The following is a 25,162-nucleotide window of genomic DNA, read 5'->3' as shown; positions in this document are numbered from 1 at the left end:
TGACTTCAGTCCACTTTCTCCTAAGCTAAAGAATGCCAGCCTCCCCTCAGAAGGGAAGCATTAAGTCCCTGAGAGTTTGGGCAGCTTTTTTAGATGGCCTAATATTTCAAGACTTTTCTCATCGCAAGGTTGACGGTTTTTCAATGCAGTGTTGAGAATTGGTGCCGGTTGGCTCTCTCTGGGATGGGAACCGTATGAATGAAAGCGCAGGTGGGTCCTCGACTTACGGCCACAATGGAGCCCAGCCTTTCTGTCATCAAATGAGACGTCTGTTGAGTTTTGCCCCATTTTACGACCTTCTTCGACTCTGTCGCAAAGGGGGTCACTGCACTGGAGAAGTCAGGAATGCCCTTGTTAAGAGCATGTGGCTCCCCCCCCCCGGTTGACTTGGCTTGCCAGAAGGGCACCAAACGGGAGGGATCGGGTGACCCTGGGGCGTTGCGACGGTCATAAGTACGAGGCAGTGGCCAGGTGGCTAGATTTTGATCACGTGACCACGGGGAACGCTTGAAAGGTCCGTTATCTTGAGAACAACGGTCTCTTGTTTGAAAGGTCACGGAGTGAATCGTGGTGAGGAATACCTGCTCTACATGGGGCAGCCCTTGAAGAGTATTCGGCGACTTCAGCTAGTCCAGAATGCAGCCGCGCGAGCGATTGTGGGTGCACCTCGCTTCACCCACGTAACACCTATCCTCTGCGAGCTGCACTGGCTGCCTGTCGATCTCCGGGTGCGCTTCAAGGTGCTACTTGCCACCTATAAAGCCCTTCATGGTAGTGGATCTGGGTACTTGAGAGACCGCCTACTGCCGATCACCTCCACACGACCCATTAGATCTCATCGTCTAGGCCTCCTCCGAGTTCCATCCGCTGGCCAATGCCGACTGGCCACCACGCGGAGGAGAGCCTTCTCGGTGGTAGCCCCGACCCAATGGAACGATCTCCCCGTGGAGATTCGCACCCTCACCACCCTCCAGACCTTCCGCACAGCCCTTAGAATCTGGCTATCCCGTCAGGCCTGGGGCTAAAGATTGTGACCCGCCCGAATGGTATGAATGTTGCGTTTTAATTATGTACTGTCTTATATGTAAAAGTCTGTTTTCCCCCCTCCTTTGGATTATGAGCCGCCCTGAGTCCTCCCAGGGAAAAGGGCGGCATACAAATAAACACAAACACAAATACAAATACAAGAAGGGGCTTGTTTTTAAAAAAAGCAGAAAATGGCATTTCCTGAGTTGGGGAGAGTCATCCGAGGCCGTGGCCAGAACGGCTGGTGGCTTCTGAAAACGGACTCCTCTTTTTATTTTGCATTTCCTTTTTTTTAAAATTTCTTTTGAATTTATTGGACAGCCTGTGGTTGCCTTGTTAACTTGGCCTTCCCCTCGCCAAGCCTGTGTTGCAGCTGAAAAGTAGCCAAGGGGGTGGGGGTTTATAGAGAGGAAAGGGGAGGGGATGGGGGTGTCCCCCAAAACCCTTCCCCGCAGGTGCCCTCGGGACCTCCCGCTCAAAGTGGGTGCATTATGTAAAGAGGCAGCGCCTGGCCTCTGCCTGCCTGCGGTGTATGTGTGAGCGTGCCTGCCTGCCTGCCTGGGTATGCGCATGTATGTGTGCGAGAGCATCCGTGTAAGGCAGGCAGCCAGGAGAGAAAGAGGGAAGGAAGGAAGGAAGAACTTACTGCGGAGCCTGCACCCCCCCCCCCTCGATTGGGGTGGGAAGGAGGGGCGACCGGCCGGGCGGGCGTGGGTTTTTTGCTATGGCTGCTGAGGTTAGGCGATGCGTCCATTCCGCGGGGAGCAGGGGGTCCCTCCTGGTGTAAGAGCCCCCTCCCTCTTCCTGGGGAAGAAGGGCTTGACCGTGGTGCAGGATGGGCATGGCCCGTTCGGCCCCCCCACCGGTCCACCCTCCCCGGCCTCCATCCTCACCTCCCCGCCGCATGAATGAATGAAGTGCCAAGGGTTGGTTGCAAAGTCTTCTCTCCAATGGCTACAAGGTTAGTGCAACTGTCTTCTCTCTCTCTCTCTCTCCTGCCCTCTCTTTCTCTTTCTGTCTCTCCCTCTTTCTCTCTCTCTCCCTCCCTCCCTCCTCTGTGTTTCTCTCTGTCTCTCTCCCCCTCTCCCTCTCTCCTGTCCTCTCTTTCTCTCTTTCTCTTTCTGTCTCTCCCTCTTTCTCTCTCTCTCTCTCCCTCCCTCTCCCCCCCTCTCTCTCTGTGTGTTTCTCTCTGTCTCTCTCCCCCTCTCCCTCTCTCCTGTCCTCTCTTTCTCTCTTTCTCTTTCTGTCTTTCCCTCTTTCTCTCTCTCTCCCTCCCTCCCTCTCCCCCTCTCCCTTTCTCTTTCTCTCTCTGTCTCTCTGTGTTTCTCTCTGTCTCTCTCTCTCTCCCCCCTCTCTCTCCTTCTCTCCTGCCCTTTCTCTCTCTCTCTCTCTCTCTCTCTCTCTCTCTCTTTCTCTGTCTCTCCCTCTTTCTCTCTCTGCATGGGCATGGAGCGCTGTCTGCCTCTGCCCTCGGGTGCTTTCCGGGGGCAGCCTGAAAGAAGGAGGCCGTGAGCGGCATAAATCCGGAATCCATGTTGGCGGCAGCTGCTTCTCCTTTCCAGCCGCAAAGCGGTGTGGCGTTGTGTTTGTGTGTTTGTAGCGTGGAGGGGGTGGGGGGTGGGGAAGGGAAGGGAAGCAGCCAGTGTGATATGACATCATGTTGCAGAGAGGCATAGTCTCTCCTTCTCCTTCCCCCCCTTCCCCCCCCAACCCCTTCAATCAGGAGGGCAGGGATCCCTTCCCCCTTTCTCTGTCTGCTCCAGTAATTTTCCTCTTCCTTCTGCCTCTCACTTTGGACGCCACCCCCCCACCGCAAAATAAAAAAAAGAAAGCAGACCCCCCCCCCTCCAAGGTGAATGGACAGACGGAAGGATATGTGAAACAAGCACTTTGATTGGTTCTCGTTTCCTTTCCCTTGGCTGGGGAGGGGACGGTGGGTGGGCGGGGAGGAGGAGGAGAAACCCCAACTCAGCATCCTCAGATGCTTTCTATTATTATTTCATTATATAGACTTTATTCATTAAACATGAAACTCGGTCAACTGAGCATTCAAAAATGCATCACAGATACCAGCGACTGGTCCTAATGGTTCATACGGTTTGCTGCCAGCATCCTAGGTATCAACCAAGGACCTTCTTAAAATATAAGATGTTCCGAGTAGCGCAGTTTTTTGCAGTTCCGCTGGGGTTATTGCAGGAAGCTGCAATTTGTGGATGTGTCTTCTAAAATTCTTGGACATGGTGCCAAGTGCCCCGATGACAGTGGGTATCACTGTCACATGTTTCATCCATAATCGCGTAGTTTCGATGCCCAGGTCGCAATATTTCATGATGATGATAAACTTTGATTCATGGAATGAAATTTAGTCAATAGAACATTTAAAAATGTATCCTTAGCATTGTCATCATCATCACTTTTATTCATTAAACATGGAACTCAAGTCAACCCAACATTTAAAAATGTGTCACCAATACCACTGACTGGTGCTGATGGTTGATACGAGTTGATATGCCAGCATCCTAGGTTGTTGTTCTTGTTGTTATCATTTGCACTTGTAGTTTGCAGTGGGTGGGGGGCAAATGGAGGGAAAGGGCAGCTGGGCGCCGTCTCGGTTGAATTCTCAGTGTGTCACGTGTCGCGACGGTGTGGGAGAGTTGGGTGCGTTTGTGTGTACCCATGCGCCGCTGGGCTGTGCAATCCACTGCTTTGCTTCTCTTCTGCTTTTTTGGGGGGTGGAGGATTTTTGGTTCCCTTGAAGTGTGGGAAGTTATCATCCAGCCCTCTCCCAGAAAAATGAAATATCCTAGGAAATATTGAAAAGGCAGAATATTTCTCTGGATGTGAAAAGAAACATGTTTCAAAAGACAGAATAGTTGCCTATAGCTTTCTGCCCATCCCCAGCTAATGGGCCATTAAGATGGCCAGGCTAGCCCACTTTACATAATAAAGACTTCTCCTCACTGCAGCTGTAGGGGGAAGGGATATTACTCAACTGACCACAAGGCAGCTGAGAACTCATCACAGCCTAGAGAGTAGCCCCCTGCATGGCTCCATGGGAGTCTGACAACCAATCAGAATACATTTGTTACACAGGAACAGGAAACAGAGAGGTGGGACTAAACAGGGTATAAAAAGCCTAGCAAGCCCCTCCCTCAGCCCTTCTCTTCTTCTCCACCAACATTGAAGCATGTGATCCCCTTTTCTGTTCAGGGCTCAAGCCATGTGGCCCTGTCCAACAATAAACCATCTTTCCAAGCAGCCTCCATGTCTCCAGTGTCTTTTTCCCCACTTGGAGTTGAACCCAGAAGGACATTTCTTTCAACAGAAGCTTGCATGATTTATGTAGGTCGAGGGTGGGCTGCGATGAAGAAATGACCCAGGATATGGCTCAAGGCAGAAACCCGGGTGGCCAGAACCAGTGGCCTGCTCGCTTCCCTTTTGCTGTTCCTCAACTGTGCCTTGATTCGGTGATTGTCCTGATTTCGTCTCCCCAATATGGGGGTGTGTTGTAGAAAAGGTGCTCCACACACCCCTTTTTTGTTGAAACCAAGGTGGGGGAAGGTTAAACCTTTGCTCAATGCAAGCAGAGGGGTTTTGGGGGGTGGAGGAGCGTGGTGGAGGAAGGGGGAGAATGCATTTTAGCTCCATGGAAGGAAGACAGATGTCAGGGATAGCATCCAGGTTAACTCAGGATGACTTGATTGCCGTTCATTTATAAAACAACCCCCCCACCCAAAAGATGCTCAGCATGAAAACACAAAGCCAGCCAGCTTTCCCGATTGGCTGAGGCTGCCGCTCTGCCCACAGTCACAAGTCCACGCAAATTAACTCGTGACGACCCGCCGAAAGGGCATTGAGCTCCATGGATATGAGGGGAACATTTGCAAATATTTTTTTTTTTTTTGCAATTTTAATAGATTTGTATGCTGCCCAATCCCGAAGGACTCCGGGCGGCTTACATAAAAGCAATTTTAAAAATATTAAAAAATATTAAAGCACAAGACAGAACGACTTAAGAACAAAAACACAACATGCACTCAGTTTTAATGGGGCTGAAGTTCTGTCAAGATCAACAGCCCCAGGCCTGCCGGAACAGCCAGGTCTTAACAGACTTACAGAAGGCCAGGAGAGTGGGAGGAAGCCTTGAAGAGGAGTGGGAAGGAAGCACCTAGTGAAGGAAAGGATGTCTTGATAGGAGACCTGGAGCAGATTGAATCCATCTTGCTCAGTGCTGGGGCTGCGTGCCTTCTGTTGGGTCATCTCACAAGCTGGCAAGTCTGTCAGAAGCTCCCCAGATCTTTGTCTCTGAGAAGCACAGCTCCCTTCTCTCCTCTCCTTCTTCCTGTGCATGGTCCCTACCAAGAGAGGAGGAGATATGTCTTTCAGATGGCCTCAGCGATGGATGCTGGTCCAATGTTTGGTCCTGCATGGTGTGAAAACACATTGAGAGAAAAAAGTATTCATGGGAATATGCACTTGTTCCCCCTATTATGTTCTGTAGCTGTTGATAGAGTAAATCAGGGAGGGAGGGCGGAGAAAAGAAGGGGAAGGAAAGAAAGGTGGAAGGAAGGTAGGAAGAAGGAAAGAAGGAAAGACGAAGGAAAGAAGGAAGGGGGAGGGAAGGAAGGAAGGAGAAAAGAGGGGGAAGGAAAGAAAGGTAGAAGGAAAAGGAAAGACGAAGGAAGGAAGGGGGAGGGATGGAAGGAGAAAAGAAAGGGAAGGAAAGAAAGACGGAAGGAAGGAGGAAAGAAAGGAAAAATGAAGGAAGGGGGAGGGAAGGAAGAAAGGAGAAAAGAAGGGGAAGGAAAGAAAGACAGAAGGAAAGGGAAGGAAGGAAAGATGAAGAAAAGAAGGAGGAGGGAAGGAAGAAGAAAAGAAGGGGAAGGAAGGAAAGACAAAAGGAAAGAGAGAAAAAGAAGGACTAAAAATAGGGAAGGAAGGTGAAAAGGGTGGAGGGAAAGATGAAGGAGGGAAGGAAGGAAGGAGAAAAGGAATAAAAAGAGAATGGAGGAAGGTGAAAAGGGAGGAAGGAAAGATGAAGTAGGGAAAGAAGGAAGGACAAAAGAACGGGAAGGAAGGAGGAGGGAGGGAGGAGGGGAAGAAGACGCTTTTTGGTCTACTTGAAAAGGTGTATATTTTAAAAATCGGTACTAACTACTAAGCCCCGAGGCAGAAGATCTCAAGATTATTTATTCTACTCAATCCTGTCTAGGGAAGTTTCCTCTCTGCATCCTTGCGACTTCTGAGGGAATTCACACAAGCTAAAGCTCTCTTCTCTTCAGTCATTGTGTTCCCCTCTTAACACCTTCCCTAAAAGCCGATAATTGCACTTGTAAAGACCACATTCGCTCCACATTCCTTGCTGAATGCAACAGTGAAGCCCCTATTTTTTTTAAAACAAAAAGATAACTGTTATAACTGAAGGAGTTTGCAGACCACGAGAAGAAAGAAGCCAACTTTTAGATCAGTGTTTCTCAACCTTGGCAACTTGAAGATGTCCGGACTTCGACTCCCAGAATTCCCCAGCCAGCGAATGCTGGCTGGGGAATTCTGGGAGTCGAAGTCCGGACATCTTCAAGTTGCCAAGGTTGAGAAACACTGTTTTAGATTGTGTAGGGCAGCTCCAACTTTGAGTCACTTGCCCTGTTCTGGGACATTCCACTTAACGGGAAAGGATTTGGAGAAAGGCGGCAAGGATAACCACGAGAAGACTAAAAGTTCAGTGTCTTCCTCAAAAAAAAAAAAATTAAAGTGAAGATTGTTTAGAATAAAACAGTGGTCTCCACAGTTCCTAAGAGGAATCGGTGTACTTCAAGACATGGAGAAGATTCAACGACTGGCTAGAGAAAGGAATCTAGAAAAGAAAGTAGGGAGAAGATACAGAACCCAGACTATTAAATGAAAAGGGGGGGGGGGGGGAAGAAGGGGAAAACAGAAAAGAAAGTACAAAATATACAAGTTTATGTTCAAGAGCGAGATATAAAGTGAGGGGGAACATAGTTAGGATAGATTAGCGAAGGAAAGGGAATAAGAAATAATACTAAGCTGTTGTGGCCCAGCAGGAACCGTTGGAGCTACTACCAGACTCCCAACAGCGAGGGGCCCTATGAGTCGGCCCTAGAGGATGTGGAGGATCCTGGACAGGGTTCCGACTCTGAGCAGGGCGCAGAGAGACTGGTTGGCCACCAAGTGGCACCTGAGCCTTGGATCAGTGGGGAGGAGACAAGGGAGAGTGATCCAGAAACCAACAGTGAGTTGTTCCGGGATGCACGCCGTCGAAGAGCTACTCGGCGTCAAGGACAACTAAGTAATTACAGGAGGTAATTACACTCAGTTGATGGTCATTAGGCTCCTCTCCAGACTATAAAAAAGACTGCTTGTGCCACGCCCTTCTAGCAGAAGTCAACGCTTTGACTAAAGAGAAACTAACTTGGCAGACTGGATTGCTGCCAGAGTTTGTCTGAATTGCTGCCAAGGTTTGTCAGCGTTGCTGCCAAGGTCCTTATCTGTTTGTTTACTTGGCTTTCAGCCACCGAGATTCTGGTCTTGTTATTAAAGGACATTCTAATTAAGCGGGTCTCGGCTTTCGTTACTGGACGGAGGAGGGGGTCAGAACACTAAGCTATATTTGGGTTTGCAGAAATACCATCCCAAGAAAACATAAACTGAGATTTAAAAGAGACAGAAAAAGAAAGAGAGAGAGGAGCAGAGAACAAGATGAAGAGGAAGGAGGGAAGAAAGAAGTAAGGAGAGGAGGGTGGAAGGGAGAGAAAGAGAGAGAGAGAGTAGGGAGGGGACGAGGAAGAGGAAGAGTAGGGGAGAGGTAAGGGAAGAAGGAAGGGGAAGGAGAGGAGGAAGGAAGAAAGTAGAGAAGGGAGGGAGGGAGAAAAAAAAAGGGAAAATAAGGTGGCGTTACAACAGGCGGAAGGGATGGTAAAGAAAGCAACCGAAATTGTATATCATAACCTTTTAAATGGAATAACAAATGGAGAAGAATGACAAATGTAAAGAAGAATAACAACTATGTGAATGTATAGCTATAATTGTATGCAAGAGAATAAAAAATAAAAACACTTTTCAGGAAAAAAGTGTCCTAAAGTTTGTCGCGCAGAAGATCAAAGTTTGTCCTTTCTCAATCCACAGTGTAGGACATGAAAGGAAAGAAGTCCGCTCCTAAAAGACTAAAAACTCTTCGGATGTAGCAGTGGTGGGTTCCTACCGGTTCAAACCGGTTCAGCCGAACCAGTAGTAGTTAGGTGGCCTGGGTCACTGGAACCGGCAGCAACCCAGGCCTGCCACGTCCCCAAATTGTTTCTCCGGTCAGCATCATCGGTGCCGCTATCTTTTAACTTCTGTGCATGCGCAGAACAAGTTTAATTGAATTGTGCATGCACGTGCAGTGCGCATCAACACACGTCCGCACGAACCACAGTAAAACCCACCCCTGGGACGTAGCTGTCAGGCCTGGGAGCCATCTTTTGCATTGGGCCATCCGGCCTGACACATTTTCTGCTGTGGGAAAACAGGAGGGGGGGGGATTGTATGGAGTATGGGAGACACATAGTCAAAATAACATTCCTTTCTCAGAGAGTCAAGGACATCTTGCCCTGCAGCTGGAGTGGTGTGACTGGGAGGCATCTCCAGTTTTGGACGGTGCCTGATTGGGCCATGTGATGGACAGGTGGGTGCTGGGCAGGGCTTTGGACTTTTGTTTCAGTGGGGAAAACCTGGAAGCTTTTGTATTTGGGTCTTCCCAGATGTGCCAATAGGACATCTCTAATAAAATGGAACTTTGAGAAAGCTCAAACTTCGGAGTTTTCTTTTGATTGTTTCTATTGTTTGAGGTGTAACTTGGAAACCTGACAGGAGGTTGGTCTCATGGCCTGGCTAACCACAGATGTCACAATGTAATAGATGAAAGTAAAGTTTTCTTTGCCTTGGCGCGTTTGATAATAGCTGAATTGGTTTGATTAGATTCACAGACTTGGAAGGGACCTTGTAGGTCATCTAGTCCAACCCCCACCCAAGCAGGAGAGTCTACACTATTTACGACAAATGGCAGTCCAGTCTCTTCTTGAAAGCCTCCAGGGATGAAGCTCCCACAACTTGTGAAGGCAACTTCCGTTCCACTGGTTGATTGTTCTCACTGTCAAAAAATTCCTCCTTATTTCAGGTTGGCTTAGGTGCGTTCAGATTAGTTGTCTGAACCTTGGAATTAAAACCCAGGAAAATTACCAAGGAACAATCACTTCAAACCCGAATGTGGAGTCTTTGCTAGAAGAATTTCTTAGTAGAGAATGTTGATGCCCCAAAAGTAGCTTAATAGCAAAACCCAAATTATAAGCTTTTCCCTTGTGATCAGAATTGATGGAAATATTTGTATCTCCTGCAAATGTGCCTGTGTGCACTCACAAACACACATAAAGGTAAAGGTTCCCCTCGCACATATGTGCTATAGTCGTTCCCGACTCTAGGGGGCAGTGTTCATCTCCATTTCAAAGCCAAAGAGCCAGTGCTGTCCGAAGACGTCTCCGTGGTCATGTGGCTGGCATGACTCAATGCACAGAACCTTCCCACCAAAGGTGGTTCTTACTTTTCTACTTGCATTTTTTATATGCTTTCGAACTGCTAGATTGGCAGAAGCTGGGACAAGGAATGGGAGCTCACTCCGTTACGCAGCGCTAGGGATTTGAACCGCTAAACTGCCGACCGTTCTGATCGACAAGCTCAGCGTCTTAGCCATTGAGCCACAAACACACAGACACAAACGCAGTTTTAAGAGATTGCTTTTTCCACTTGGCCTTTTGTTGAAAATCCTCTCTGGCTACCTTTTGCCTGTCTGCTGCGGTGGTGTATCTCTGCAGCGACTTCTCCAAAAAGTTTAGAGAGAGGGTCCTGTGGGGCTCTGAATGGCCGCTGGCCCGTGAGTTCCATCAAGCATTATTATTATGATTATTTGCAAAGTGGGTCAAGTTGTTTTGTCATTGCCGGCATGGATTCCTGGTCCTTTTACAAGCCCTGGTTACTATGGCGACCACAGAAGACATTTGCCATGCCTGTTCCTGGTTTGGGTCCAAAAACAACAACAACAACGCTGGGACTGAGGCAGGAACAGCCAAAGTTTGGGAAGTCTGGGGCGGAGAGTTGTCGAGAAGGACAACAAATTGTTGTATGTTTCTAAATAGCACTTAGACTTGTATACCGCTTCACAGGGCTTTACAGCCCTCTCTAAGCAGTTTACGGAGTCAGCATATTTGCCCCCAACAATCTGGGTCCTCATTTTACCCACCTCGGAAGGACGGAAGGCTGAGTCAACTTTGAACTGGTCGGGATCAAACTCTTGGCTATGGGCAGAGTTAGCCTGCAATACTGCATTCTAACCACTGGGAAGGAAAGGAAAGGAAAGGAAAGGGAAGGGAAGGGAAGGAAGGAAGGAAGGAAGGAAGGAAGGAAGGAAGGAAGGAAGGAAGGAAAATAGCAATAGCACTTAGACTTATATACCGCTTCACAGTGCTTTACAACTCTCTCTAAGCAGTTTACAGAGTCAGCATATTTGCCCCCCAAAATCTGGATCCTCATTTTGCCAACCTCGGAAGGATAGAAGGATGAGTCATCCTGGAGCCAGTCAGGATCAAACTGCTGGCAGTTGGCGGAGTTAGCCTGCAATATTGTATTCTAACCACTGCGTCACCACGGCCCTCCTTCCTTCCTTCCTTGAGCCCCATCAGGATCGAACTCCAGGCTGTGGGCAGAGTTTGCCTGCAATACTGCATTCTAACCACTGTGTCATCACGGCCCTTCCTTCCTTCCTTCCTTCCTTCCTCCCTCCCTCCCTCCCTCCCTCCCTCCCTCCCTCCCTCCCTCCCATCCATGGTGCACAGTGGTTAGAATGCAGTAATGTAGGCTAACTCTGTTCTGACCCAGGCTTCCCCAAAAAGCACGAAGCAGATTCCTGGTCTCAACAAACCCCCTTTTATTAAACAAATGTGAATTCCTCTCATTCACATTCAGCAAAGGCCTGGCAAACAGTCTTTCAAAAGTGAAGTTATGGCCACAGACCTTATCTATCTTGGAAAACTGCCATGTAAATATTTTCCAAATGAAGTGCTGTGCAAGGAAAGGCTGGGCACAGAGTCTCTGAGATTCACGGACAGATCTTCACACTCCAGAAACAAGCGAATGAACGAATTGTTTCCTGCAAAAGCCCACTCCCCCTTCGCTCCTCTTTTATTTCTTATGGGAGGGGCCAATCCAGAGGTGGGTTCCCTTCCTTCCCTCTCTTCCTTCCTTCCTATATATATCGACAGTGGTTTCCTCTCCAAGCTTGTTTCAATTTAATTTCTGAATATTTTATTACCAGACTAGGTAACATCATCAAGATTTTCTTGTCCTATTATAGCTTATAGATGTTTTGCGTGCCAATGTCAGTTGGTCGTGTGATTGGTTGTTCATTTGGAACTATATTTAAACTCTGAGCTGCTGATTGGTTCTCTGGTTCATTGCTCTTTCAAATGGTCTGGTCTCTTATATATTCATATGCTGGATCTAGACAATATATTAATACATGTGTGTATATATACATACACATATACACGCAGAGATATCTGTAGCTTGGGTGTAGGATGAGGCCGAAGGTTCATGTATAGTTATTGTTAGTTGCGAAGCCATGTCCGACCCATCGCGACCCCATGGACAACGTTCCTCCAGGCCTTCCTGTCCTCTACCATCCTCTAGGAGTCCATTTAAGCTCACGCTTCCCGCTTTGGTGACTTCCATCCAGCCACCTCATTTTCTGTCGTCCCCTTCTTCTTTTGCCCTCCATCTTTCCCAGCATGAGGCTCTTCTCCAGGGAGTCCTTCCTTCTCATTAGGTGGCCAAAGTATTTGAGTTTCCAATTCAGGATCTGGCCTTTTGAAGAGCAGTCAGGGTTGATCTCCTCTAGGACTGACCGGTTGGATGTCCTTGCAGTCCAAGGGACTCAATGCAGGAGTCTTCTCCAGCACCAGAGTTCAAAGGCCTCCATTCTTTGGCGCTCAGCCTTCCTTATGGTCCAACCTTCACAGCCATACATTGCAACTGGGAATACCATAACCTTGACTATGCGCACTTTGGTTGGCAGGGGGATGGCTCTGCTTTTTAGTCTGCTGTCTAGATTAGGAGCCGAGATGGCGCAGTGGTTAGGGTGCAGTACTGCAGGCCACTTCAGCTGACTGTTATCTGCAGTTCAGAGGTTCTAATCTCACCGGCTCAGGGTTGACTCAGCCTTCCATCCTTCCGAGGTGGGTGAAATGAGGACCCGGATTGTTGTTGGGGGCAATATGCTGACTCTGTAAACCGCTTAGAGAGGGCTGAAAGCCCTATGAAGCGGTATATAAGTCTAACTGCTATTGCTATTGCTATTGCTATTTGCCATAGCTTTCCTCCATAGGAGGAAGTGTCTTTTGATTCCTTGGCTGCAGTCCCAATCTGCGGTGATCTTGGAGGCCAGGAAAATACCTCCATTTCTTCCCCATCTATTTGCCAGTTGTTTCCTATTTCCAGGCCGGCCCCGTGGACCAGATTTAAGCACCCCATGGGCAATGAAATTTCACACCCCTGTCCTGGATAAAAGGCAGTGAACTTCCAACTTCTGCCCCAAAGAAAGATTCGGGAGATTAGGAATCGGTAGTCTGTGATGGGGTTTTTTTTCACTCGCGGTTCTCTCTCTTCCTTCTCTCCAGCACTGCCAGTAACTCGAACCGCAGTACGCCCGCTTGCTCCCCAGTCCTGCGCAAACGCTCCCGGTCTCCCACGCCACAGGACCCCCAAGGAGACGCCATGGTGGAGAAGGGGTCGGATCACTCTTCAGACAAATCTCCTTCCACGCCAGAGCAAGGCGTGCAACGAAGCTGTTCCTCCCAATCCGGCCGTGGCGGGACCAAGAATTCTAAGGTGAGTTTACTCGTTCCTGGTTGCGCGCTCTTTTATCTTCTCGTTCCGCCACCCTCGCTGGACTTTCTCATTCTGGGTTTGTCTCTTTTTCACTCTGTCATTTTATCTCGATTTTGATCAGCTCTTGGCTGGAGTGCAGGGGTGGGTTGCCAATTTTTTTACTGATGGTTCGGGTGTGCTCCCGTGTGACACTTCTGCACATGCGCAGAAGCATTTGGGGTGGGTGGGCGGACCCTCCCGCCGCCGCTACTACCAGTTCGGGTGCGCTCCCGTGTGACACTTCTGCGCATGCACAGAAGCATTTGGGGTGGGTGGGCGGACCCTCCCGCCACCGCTACTACCAGTTCTCCCAATCTGGGCTGAACCAGCAGCAACCCACCTCTGCTAGAGTGGTGTGGTGGCCTAGAGGTGGTGCTCTCGCCTCACAGTCAGGAGAAGGTGTGAGTTCGATCCTAGGTAGCGTCAGATATTTCTCTCTCTGGTCACATTGAGAATATACTTGCCGAACAAAACTCCGCATTGGCAACAGGAAGAGCATCTGGCCATTAAAACACTCTGCTGGCCCCATTCAGTTGCCCAGACTCCACCTTGCAAGGGATTATAGCGTCATTAAATGAAGATGATGAGGATGAGGATGATGATCAGGTCTTGGCTGACTACCTGCTTTCCTATATGTAATTTTCCAGTTGTGGTACCAAGCGCCAAACATGTGTCCTCAACTCCCACATCTGCATAGAGATTCTAGGATGATCAAAGTTCTGAGATGAATCTTGATGGTGAATGGGACGTTGAATTTTTCCTCCCACGTTTTCTCTTTTAGAAGCAACACGTTGAAAAACGTTCCTCCCTACTTATACCCCAGTGTATACAGGAGGAATATTAAGCCTTGTCAACAAGATGGCCAAGAAGTTTTGAATTATCCAATAAAAAATTGTAAAAGAAAGTGCTCAACTTTGAGTAGACCCCTGTGCTAATCCTAAGAATGTTTGCAACAGAACAAGATTTTCTTGGGGGGGGGGGGCATTTTTTTTTTTGAATCGTTCCTTAAATACCTATGAGGATATCAGAAGAAACCTGCCAGATTAAACTAAGAACCAATCTAACCAGTGGCTCTTAATCTTTTGGGCACCAGGAACTGGCTCCAGGGAGGAAGATTTTTTCCGCGAACCAGATGTGGTGTGGTTTTGCTTTTGACTTCATCCCGTTGATGGGGCTTTGCTTGTTGGCACGGCCTGGTTTCTGGTATGCTGTGGCCCGGTGCCAGTCCACGGACTGGGGGTTGGCGACCCCTGATTTGCTTTTACTTTGGCCAAACAAGTGCCCGTAAGGATTCCCAAAGCTGGTTGGCAACAGTAATTCTCTGCATTTGCAACATGATATAGCAGTAGCAGTTAGACTTATATACCGCTTCATAGGGCTTTCAGCCCTCTCTAAGCGGTTTACAGAGTCAGCATATTGCTCCCAACAACAATCCGGGTCCTCATTTTACCCACCTCGGAAGGATGGAAGGCTGAGTCAACCCTGAGCCGGTGAGATTTGAACAGCCGAACTCCAGAACTGCAGTCAGCTGAAGTAGCCTGCAGTGCTGCATTTAACCACTGCGCCACCTCGGCTGATATGGACAACCAGCTAAATATGAGCCAGCCATGTGCAGCAGCTGCCAAAAAAGCCAATGCAATCCTAAGTTGCATTAACAGAAGGATACAATCAAGATCAAGGGAGGTACTAATACCACTCTATAAAGCCCTAGTAAAACCACACCTAGAGTACTGCATCCAGTTTTGGTCACCACACTATAAAAATAGCAATAGCAGTTCGACTTATATACCGCTTCATAGGGCTTTCAGCCCTCTCTAAGCGGTTTACAGAGTCAGCATATCGCCCCCACAGTCTGGGTCCTCATTTCACCCACCTCAGAAGGATGGAAGGCTGAGTCAACCTTGAGCCGGTGAGATTTGAACCGCCGAACTGCAGATAGCAGTCAGCTGAAGTGGCCTGCAGTACTGCACCCTAACCACTGCACCAAAAAAAGATATTGAATCTTTGGAAAGAGTACAGAGAAGAGCAATGGAGAGGATTAGAGGACTGGAGGCTAAAACATGTGATGAACGGTTGCAGGAACTGGGCATGGCTAGTCTAGGGAAGAGAAGAACCAGGGGAGACAGGAGAGCAGCCTTCCAATATTTGAGGGGCTGCCACAGCCTTTTTCAACATGTTGTGGTTATGTGACAGCGTTTTATGACGCTTTCACTGAAAAACCAGCGTTTCTCCAGCGTTTTGCAAAACCGTGCCCATCACGAACTATGCGTTCACTTAGCGACTGCAGCATTCGCTTAATGACCACTGCTGCAAAAAAAAAATAACAATTCTGTGGCCGACCCATTTTCCAACCGTCATGTAACACTACCGTAACGGGCAGGCTCCATTACCGTTGTATGTCGAGGACTGCTCCAAATATGCTGCGGTGTTTCAAAATAGCGTGTTCCCCGTTTTAAATCAAAAGCTCCTTTTTTTTTTTCCAGAAGAGAATCTGGTGAAGTGAAGGGAATAACGAGGCTCTATTGGGTTCAGTTATTGTTTCTAGGAAGAGGAATGAATAGGCAAGCACGTACAGGTATTCCTGCCCATAAATTAAGTGCAGGTGAAAAGCTGCGTCTCACCTTTCACAAACTGAGCTGTTGAAATTTCCTCGTTCCTTCTTTTCATTCGTTTCCCCTGGAACTTTCGGCTTTAGCCGATCAGGCTTTATAAAATAAAGACATACTTATTGTTGTGGCCTGTCGGTTGCCGGCCCCTCAAGCAACCGACTCAGAAAAGGATGAGGAGGAGGAGGAGGAGGAGGAGGAGGAGGAATGGGAGTCAGGAAGAGGGTTCCAGCCCTCAGATGGAGAGTCAACAGCCCCCAGGTCTGGAGGTGGTTGATGAGGAAGACCCATTAGATCACACAGGGTCAGCCTCCTCCGGGTTCCGTCCACCAGCCAATGCCATCTGGCTACTACCCGGGGGAGGGCCTTCTCTGTGGCAGCTCCGGCCCTTTGGGACGAACTCCCCGCGGAGATTCGGACCCTCACCTCTCTCCAGGCCTTCCGGAAAGCCGTCAAAACCTGGCTGTGCCGGCAGGCCTGGGGTTGATGAGTTCCCCTCCCCTCTTGACCTGTGTGGCTGTGTGATTCTTGGTTATTTTAATCACTTGTATTGTGTTCTATGTTCCCTCTCCCCCCTTGAGTTGTTCACCGCCCTGAGTCCCTCCTGGAAAAGGGCGGCATACAAATAAAATAAATCTAAATCTAAATCTAAGAAGAGGAACAGCTGGGCCCAGTGCCTGATGTGCGGATGCACAGAAAGCAGAGGAGAGGAGAGCAGTGGAAATCTATGGGCTGATCCTTAGGACGGAAGAGCCTCTACTGCTAGAGAAGCCCCACCCTAGTTCTGGAGATAAAAGGCAGGGGGCGGAGATGAATAGATATGGCAGACAACTATTCATCTCCCCTGCCGGTCAGACTTGTTAGCCTGCGGTGAGAGAGAAACCATTTTTACTGGGCTGTCGGCGCTCCTAATTAAAGGAATCTTTGAGTTGACTTCAGAGGGTTTGTTGTGCTTGGGGAGCTGGGTCAGAACACCCCTCCTGAATTAAGCGTAATGGGATATTGCGGCATTTACCAATAAGGGGAGACAGAATTAACTGTAAGGATTTCCTTTGCAAAAGCAGACTATCTCTCTGAGTATCAGACAGCGGCTAAGACTCTACCGTCAACTCAGGAAGCAAAACAAAATGACTCTCTCTCCCTCCTCATTATCTTGGCTCTTGTAGGCTCAAGGAGAAGAGAAGCCCACGAAACCAGGGGTCCCATACACGACATGCCAGCAACCAGGCCACGTAGACAGCATGCAAAACTATGCCCCCCTCCGGTCCACGGGAAAATCTCTCTCCACCAGAGGTGGTATTCAGCCGGTTCGGCCCGGTTTAGGCGAACCGGTAGGCTACTTCAGCTGACTGCAGTTCTGCAGTTCGGCTGTTCAAATCTCACCGGCTCAAGGTTGACTCAGCCTTCCATCCTTCCGAGGTGGGTAAAATGAGGACCCGGATTGTTGTTGGGGGCAATATGCTGACTCTGTAAACCGCTTAGAGAGGGCTGAAAGCCCTATGAAGCGGTATATAAGTCTAACTGCTATTGCTATTGCTATTGCTTCCTTCCTTCCTTCCTTCCTTCCTTCCTTCCTTCCTTCCTTCCTTCCTTCCTTCCTACCTACCTACCTACCTACCTACCTACCTACCTACCTACCTACCTACCTACCTACCTACCTACCTACCTGTGAGAATGCATATTGCAGGCAAACTTTGCCAACTGCCGGCAGTTCGATCCTGACTGGTTCACGGTTGACTCAGCCTTCCATCTTTCTGAGGTGGGTGAAATGAGGACCCAGATTGTGGGGGCGATATGCTGACTCTGTAATCCGCTTAGAGAGGGCTGAAAGCCCTATGAAGCGGTATATAAGTCTAACTGCTATTGCTATTGCTATCCTGTCCTATATTTCCTTCTCTCTGGCTCAGCTGATTCGTGCAGCACAGCTGATTTCTGCGCCTCCTACTGGGGCTGCTTCAGAAAGTAAGCAGCTGAGCTTCAAATTGCTGTATTTTGAACGCTGCACGCAAGTCCGTTAGGTTCGCGTGTGCTCCCCAAACTGTTTGTTAAACTGATTGCATCCCACCACTGCTCTCCCCTGAACCGATCTCTGGTGCCTGAAAGGTTGAGGGTGGACTTCAACTCTCAGAATTCCCCCAGCCGGCCGAACCGGCTGGGGGAATTCTGGGAATTGAAGTCCACAGGTCTTTAAAGTTTGCCAAAGTTGACGCCTCTGTGTTCTAAGACTTTGCGATGTCCTTCAGAGGGACAGAATCTGGGAACCATCTGATCCGATAAAGGGATAACCTTTTGACCCAAGGTCTTTCTACATTTCTAGTCAAAAGACGTTAATACAATAGCAGAGTTGGAAGGGACCTTGGAGGTCTTCTAGTCCAACCCCCTGCCTGTTGACTCTCTCCGTTTTGTTTAACTTCTCAGTTGTATGTTTTCATTTAATTGTCCTCTTCTTTCTTCCATGGTTTTTTCCCCCTCCTATTTCCTTTTTTTTTAACCTTGCCACCAGCACCTATCTAAAATCAGCTTTCTTTTTTACTCCGTTTGGTTCTTTCCTGTTCCCAGCCAATAAATTTAACCCTAGAAAAATGGAAGGTTCTTACCAGCTGCAGGCATCTCATGGACCAGGACATTTGAAAATGACCTTCTAGTTCCGTGATGGTGAACCTCTGGCACGCGTGCTCAAAAGTGGCACACAAAACTATGTCGCCTGGCACACATGCCCTTGCTTGTTTGTTTCCCGGGTTTCTGGGGCTCATGCGCTCACGACAATCAGCTGTTCTTTGCATGCATGGCAGTGCCGAAAACCAGTGTGTGTATGTGCACTGGCCAGCTGATTGTCGGGTGGGCATGAATGCCAGTGCCTGGAAGTTCAGGTTTTTGCAGAGCACGATACCTTCGCACATGTGGCAGTGCCGAAAACCGGCCTGCGCATACGTGCTGGCCAGCTGATCGTGCACGCTAGAACTTGGAAGTTCAGCTTTTTCAGAGCCCAGCCCCGATGAGTGCGCATGTTCGTGCAACCTTTCCGCGCAACCTTTGTGGCACACAAAAGTTTCACCATCACTGCTCTAGTCTATTTTCTCCCCAAATATGCAAGTCCAGGAATAGGCAAGGCTTTAGGGTCAGTGAACGCAATATTGAAATAAGATTGAGTTCATAATAAGACAGCTGTTGTGATTGAAATGGCCAGTCAATCAAAACAACTCTTTACCAGAATCCAGATGGATGAAGTTATATCTCAACATTCTAGGTAGTTCATCTGGCTATTCACTTGCTTTCCTGTATTATTTAGGCTCTTAAAAGCAAAGGCAGGAAGAGGCCAGGAAACCTGGCTTGTTTCAAAGGAGGAAACCATCTTTGGTACGACTACTGATGATCTCATCGACCTCCAATGGAACAGAGATGTTTCCTGCCCAAGAGCCTGGGTGGCACAGGGGTTAGAATGCAGAATTGCAGGCGAACTCTGCCAACGGCCAGCAGTTCGATCCTGACCGACTCAATGTGCAATATGCAGATGTTGTAAACCACTGTTATGTGGTTGATTGAGCCTTCCATCCATGGGTGAAATCCACTTACCTTTGCTACTGGTTTGGTAGTAATGTGAGAACGTATGTTGTGCATGCGCAGAACATAAAAAACGGATGTAATGGGTGGGCGGAGCCTGGTACCGAATGCCTAGGAAGGTAAGCGAACAGCGAGGGGGGGGGGGAATCTGATGTGCCACCCGATTTAGATTAGCTAGAAAGCAGGAAATCCTGCTTTCTAGCTAATATAAATCGTGTGTCACAGCTGATCATTGGATGAACCAATTCGCCCGAACCGGTAGCATTTTTTTTTTTACTACCGAACCGTTAGCATTTCACACCTGCTTCCATCCTTCCGAGGTCAGTAAAATGAGGATCCAGGTTGCTGGCTCAGGAAATCTGGGAGTTAAAGTCCACAAGTCATTAAAAAAAAACATGGTTCTCCTCCCCTGGTCTACACCAACTCCTCGGCATGGATCTTGACCTTCACTGAATCCAGAATCTTTAATCTTAAGTGGGACGGAACGAAGACATCTTCCTCCAAAACCTTGATTGTTTCTGCCTCTTTCCCTTTTCCCCCCTTCACATTCCAGAGGCATTCTGCTTCATCCAATATAAACCTTTAGGGCTAGGCAGATGAAGCAGTTTTGGAATGCCACGTTTTGACACATCAAATGATTGATCTTAAGAGCCTTCCATCAACACCCTTAGGAGCAACTAAAAGCCGCACACAACCAGATGTCATTTAACAATAGCACTTAGACTTATATGCTGCTTCATAGTGCTTTACAGCCCTCTCTAAGCAGTTTACAGAGTCAGCCTCTTTCCCCCACAATCTGGCTCCTCATTTTACCCACCTCAGAAGGATGGAAGGCTGAGTCAACCTTGAGCTGGTCAGGATCGAACTCCTGGCAGTGGGCAGAGTTTGCCTTGCAATACTGGATACTAACCACTGCACCACCATAAGAGAGGAAGAGAGGGAAAGAAGGAAGGAAGGAAAGAAGGAAGGAAGGAAAGAAGGAAGGAAGGGTCAGCAATAGCACTTAGATTTATATATCGCTTCACTCTGCTTTACAGCCCTCTCTAAGCGGTTTACAGAGTCAGCCTCTTGCCCCCAACCATCTGGGTCCTCATTTTACCGACCTCTGAAGGATGGAAGGCTGAGTCAACCTTGAGCCAGTCAGGCTCGAACTCCTGCCTGTGGGCAGAGTTACCCTGAAATATTAGCTAGCATTCTAACCACGGCCCTTATAAAAACATATATAAATATACGACGCGTAAAACAGCCCAGTGCATGCATTCTGGAGAGAGAGAGAGGGAGATGTTCCCTGAAGATGGGCTCCGGAGTTCAAAAGTCTTGGAAGAATAGACCTTTGGTCCCGATGACTGACTCCGATTAGATCCTGCAACATTAAACATGTATGCATTGGTGATTGACCTCTCCTGCATGAGATTCACAGACTGTGATGGTGCTATTTTGCCAACAGAGGGAGCCCCTTCCTAGCAAGACGAAGCTTGCTGCAACTTTTCCACCAACTCATATCATATCCTCATTTCACCCGGCCCCCACCGCTCGGCGCCTGATATGCATGCAAGGAAAATATTTTGGAGTCCACTGAAAAGATTATCCTTTGGGAGAGTAATCCCATCCTTTGGAATGAAACATTGGGGCATGCAGGGGGTTGTAAGGGCCTATTCCTGGAAGGGCCATTGCGTATCCCAAATGGGGGTTGCTTGTGGCTGCTTTTGTGCCCTGGAGAATCTCCTGCTTCTCCAGTTAAATTCATGGTGAAGACTAACATGCTGGCTGGTTTAAGTATCTAAAAAGCAGAGGTGTCAAACCCAAGGTCCGTGGGCCAGATCCAGCCATTGGGGTGCTTAGATCTGGCCCGCAGGTGCCTCCGCCAGCGCGCCAGCTCCGTTTTCTCTGGCAGAGGACTATCAAGACTAACTAAAATCAAAACGAAAAGAGAAATGTTTCCCCTTTTGCATTTGAGCAGGCAAGAAGGGGACAGGAAAGGAGGAAGGGAAAGAGGAAAGGCAAAAAGAAGGGAAGAGAGCAAGGAAGGAAAAATAAGGAGCAAGGTCAAGGAAGAAGAAAGAGAAGGAAGAGGAGAGGAAAAAGGGAAGGAAGGGAAGGGAAGAGGAGGGAGGGAGAAAAGAAGAAAGGAAGGGAGGGAGGGAGGGAGGAAGGAAGGAAGGAAGGAAGGAAGGGCTGTGATGACATAGTGGTTATAATACAGTATTGCAGGCTAACCTCTGCTCACAGCCTGGAGTTTTATCCTGATGGGGCTCAAGAAAGGAAGGAAGGAAAGAAGGAAGGAAGGTAGGTAGGTAGGTAGGTAGGAAGGAAGGAAGCAAGGAGGGAAGGAAGGAAGGAAACAAGGAGGGAGGGAGGAAGGAAGGAAGGAAGCAAGGAGGGAAGGAAGGTAGGAAGGAAGGAAGGAAAGAAGGAAGGTAGGTAGGAAGGAAAGAAGGAAGGAAGGAAGGAAGGAAGATAGGAAGGGCCATGGTGGCACAGTGGTTAGAATGCAGTATTGCAGGCTAACTCTGCCAACTGCCAGCAGTTCGAAGGAGATTATAATGAGAGTGAGGGAAGATTTCAGGGAAGTCTTGGCTTAGCACTTGGCCACCACAGGTGCCCCTGACACCCACCCCCCATGACACCCCCCCCCATCCATGCCCCCTGGGCCTCCGAAGTCAAACACAACCCTGATGTAGCCCTCAATGTAACTGAGTTTGAGTTCTTAAGCATCTTTTAAATATTTAAGTGTGCAAAATAATTTGGTGGGCCATGCTGGACATGGAAGGGAGTCTTCCTCCTGCAGCCCCTCCAGTCCCCTGAGATTGTAAACGAAGGCCGTGCTCCTTAATTTTAAAAGGTGGGTGGAGCAAAGCCCACCTGGGCTTGTCATCCTGGTGGGAATGATGGTTCACCTGGGTGAGCTATAATGAAAAGTTAAAGCCATTGCCAGGGTCGGGCAAAACTCACTTGAGTGTCTCGCTTAACAACAGAAACCATTTCACCTTTACAGATATATTCAATTACCCATAACCTGAACCTTGTGCAGTTCAGAGCCACGAAAACTCATAATCAGCAGAGGCTGTAAAATCCTGTGGCATTGTTAGAATATATTTCCTTTTTATAGAATAGAATAGAATAGAATAGAATAGAATAGGATATTGGAATATAGAATAGAAAATAGAATAGAATATAGAAAATTAATTGAATGGAATAGAATAGAATAGATATTGGAATATAGAATAGAATAGGTATTGGAATGAAGAATAGAGAATAGAATAGAATAGACATTAGAATGAAGAATAGAGAATAGAATAGAATAGAATAGAATAGAATAGAATAGAATATAGAAAAGTAATTGAATGGAATAGAATAGATATTGGAATATAGAATAGAATAGGTATTGGAATGAAGAATAGAGAATAGAATAGAATAGACATTAGAATGAAGAATAGAGAATAGAATAGAATAGAATATAGAAAAGTAATTGAATGGAATAGAATAGATATTGGAATATAGAATAGAATAGATATTGGAATAGAGAATAGAATAGAATAGAAGAATAGAATATAGAAAATTAATGGAATGGAATGGAATAGAATAGAATAGAATTTCTTTATTGGCCAACTGTTATTGGACAGACAAGGAATTTGTCTTTGGTGCAGATGTTCTCAGTGTACATAAAGGAAAATAGAATAGAATACATTCATGAAGAATCATAAATTGCAATACTTCGTGATAGTCATAGGTTACTAATAAGCAATCAAATTATACTAGGAAACAAATAAAACATAAATAAAATTTAAAGACACAGACAACATGCTTATAGTCATAAGTGGGAAGAGATGGGTAATAGGAAGGATGAGAAGAATAATAGTAATGCAGACTTAGTGAATAGTTTGACAGTGGTGAGGGGATTATTTGTTTACCAGAGTGATGGCATTCGGGGAAAAACTGTCCTTGTGTCTAGTTGTCTTGGTGTGTAGTGCTCTAGAGCATCATTTTGAGGGTAGGAGTTGAAACAATTGATGTCCAGGATGTGAGGGGTCTCTAGATATTTTGACAGCCCTCTTTTTGACTTTTTTATCCCTCTGTCCCTGCAGCTTTTCTCTACTATGTCTGGCCTTTCACCCTCATGCACTGATATCCCTGCTTTATATCCTCTCCACTTTCAAGGCTATATAGATTCCTTTCCTTTCTAACGTTTCCATGGTTTTCTTTTTTCTTTTTCCAGTATGACAGATTAAACCTGATCAAAGTAAGAACTTGACTCTCTCTTGTTTTCCTCCATACGCCCTTCCCAGTTTTCCTCCCCCCCTCCCCACCTTCTTCTTCCTCCTTTGTCCTTCCCGTGCTCGAATCGATTCAGAAAGTTCCTCGGGTGATGGGAGGGTCAGGCTGCCCTGAGTATCTTTGCTGGGGCTGAGTAAATCTTTGCTCAGACTGAGGGCAGGACAGGAAGCAATGGATGGAAGCTTACCAGAGAGAGATTCAACCTAGGGCTAAGGAGAAGTTTCGGTTAGAACAATTCACCGGTGGAACGACTTGCCTCCAGAAGTTGTCCTTCACTGGAGGTTTTCAAGAAGAGACTAGGCAGCTATTTATCTGGCAAAGCCTCTTGGAAAGCTTGTAGACTTCAACTCCAGAATTCCCCAACTCCCAGAATTCTGGGAGTTGAAATCTACAAGTTTTCACCCTGCCAAGGTTGGACTAACCCTGGTATAGGATCTCCTGATGGAGCAGGGAGTTGGGTTCGAAGACCTCCAAGGTCTCTTCCAACTCCGCTGATCCACCCCCTGCTTTCTTCAGGGATCCTTGGAAGTTACCATATTTTTCAGACTATAAGACGCACCGGTGTATAAGATGCACCAGGATTTGAAAGAGGTAAGTAGGGGGGAAAAAAAGGTTTTTGTCCTCCCCAGCCCCAGGAGCACTCTGCAGGCTTCAGCAGGGCTGGGGGAAGGCAAAAATGCCCCTGTTTTTCTAAAAAAATGATTGAAAAATGGGCCATTTCTTGTAAAAATGAGGACATTTTTGCCTTCCCCTAACCCTGCTGAAGCCTGCAAAATGTTCTGGGGGCTGGGGGAAAGCAAAAATGCCTCTGTTTTTGCAAAGAATGGCCCATTTTTTGCAAAAATGGGATGCAGGGGCGGGACTCCAGGAGGCCATAAATGGCTGTTTTTGGTGTATAAGACGCACCAACGTTTCCATGCTCTTTTAGGGGGAGAAAAATTGCGTCTTATAGTCTAAAAATATGGTAGCTGATTCGACAAATTTGCTTTTTTCCCCAGCTCTTCCTGCCTTGTATGTCTTGCACTGATCCAATTACTCAACTCAAAACCCTTGGCATTCTTTGTAAAAAAGTTACCCAAGTCCCTGACAATTTTAGCCCCCTATTTCTTTGTCTTCTACACATCAATAAAAGGGACACAGTAGCTCAGTGGCTAAGACACTGAGCTTGTTGATCAGAAAGGTCAGCAGTTCAGCGGTTCGAATCCCTAACGCCACGTAATGGAGTGAGCTCCTGTTGCTTTTCCCAGCTTCTGCCAACCTAGCCGTTTGAAAGCACTTTAAAAATGTAAGTAGGAAAATAGGAACCACCTTTGGTGGGAAGGTAACAGCGTTCCATGCGCCTTCGGCGTTTAGTCATGCCAGCCACATGACCATGGAGACGTCTTCAGATAGCACTGGTTCTTCGGCTTTGAAACGGAGATGAGCACCGCCCCCTAGAGTCAGGAACGACTAGCACATATGTGCGAGGGGAACCTTTACCTTACACATCAATGGGCTAAAGAAAAATCATTGTCATACGTGTTGGAAGTTGTTTAGCTGTGCCATCTTTTCAGCGTAATCTTGCCTAAGACTTTCAAACAACTCTTTGGTACACTGCTTATATAAATTCCAATTTGACAACTAACCAGATGTTTCCTTTAATCCAATGTGCTCAGTTAACCAAGGAATTATCTTTCCAATTCAAAACAGACCCTTGGATTCTGTTGAGAAAACAGATATGACAT

General features: G+C 47.5%; 1 protein-coding gene and 1 long non-coding RNA gene across 3 annotated transcripts in view; one reads left to right on the top strand and one right to left on the bottom strand.

The window, feature by feature from the left end:
- Positions 1–4,970: 4,970 nt before the first annotated feature.
- Positions 4,971–25,162, bottom strand: part of LOC116516547 — a 35,263-nt gene continuing 15,071 nt past the window's right edge. Inside the window, exon 3 of the long non-coding RNA XR_004256371.1 lies at positions 4,971–5,449. This is a non-coding gene — a long non-coding RNA (uncharacterized LOC116516547). The remainder of the gene's footprint in view (positions 5,450–25,162) is intronic.
- Positions 12,742–25,162, top strand: part of GRAMD1B (GRAM domain containing 1B) — a 61,348-nt gene continuing 48,927 nt past the window's right edge. The window contains exon 1 of one of the 2 annotated variants that reach the window (XM_032229111.1): positions 12,742–12,957. In XM_032229111.1, coding sequence (XP_032085002.1) covers positions 12,844–12,957 — 114 coding nt within the window. In that variant the 5' untranslated portion in view covers positions 12,742–12,843. The remainder of the gene's footprint in view (positions 12,958–25,162) is intronic. The other variant, XM_032229109.1, reaches the window with a different exon arrangement.

This window comes from Thamnophis elegans, chromosome 13, assembly GCF_009769535.1.
Source record: "Thamnophis elegans isolate rThaEle1 chromosome 13, rThaEle1.pri, whole genome shotgun sequence".
Taxonomy (NCBI): Eukaryota; Metazoa; Chordata; class Lepidosauria; order Squamata; family Colubridae; genus Thamnophis; species Thamnophis elegans.
Note: the sequence above shows the minus strand (reverse complement) of the source record. Positions and strands in the feature narration are given on the sequence as shown.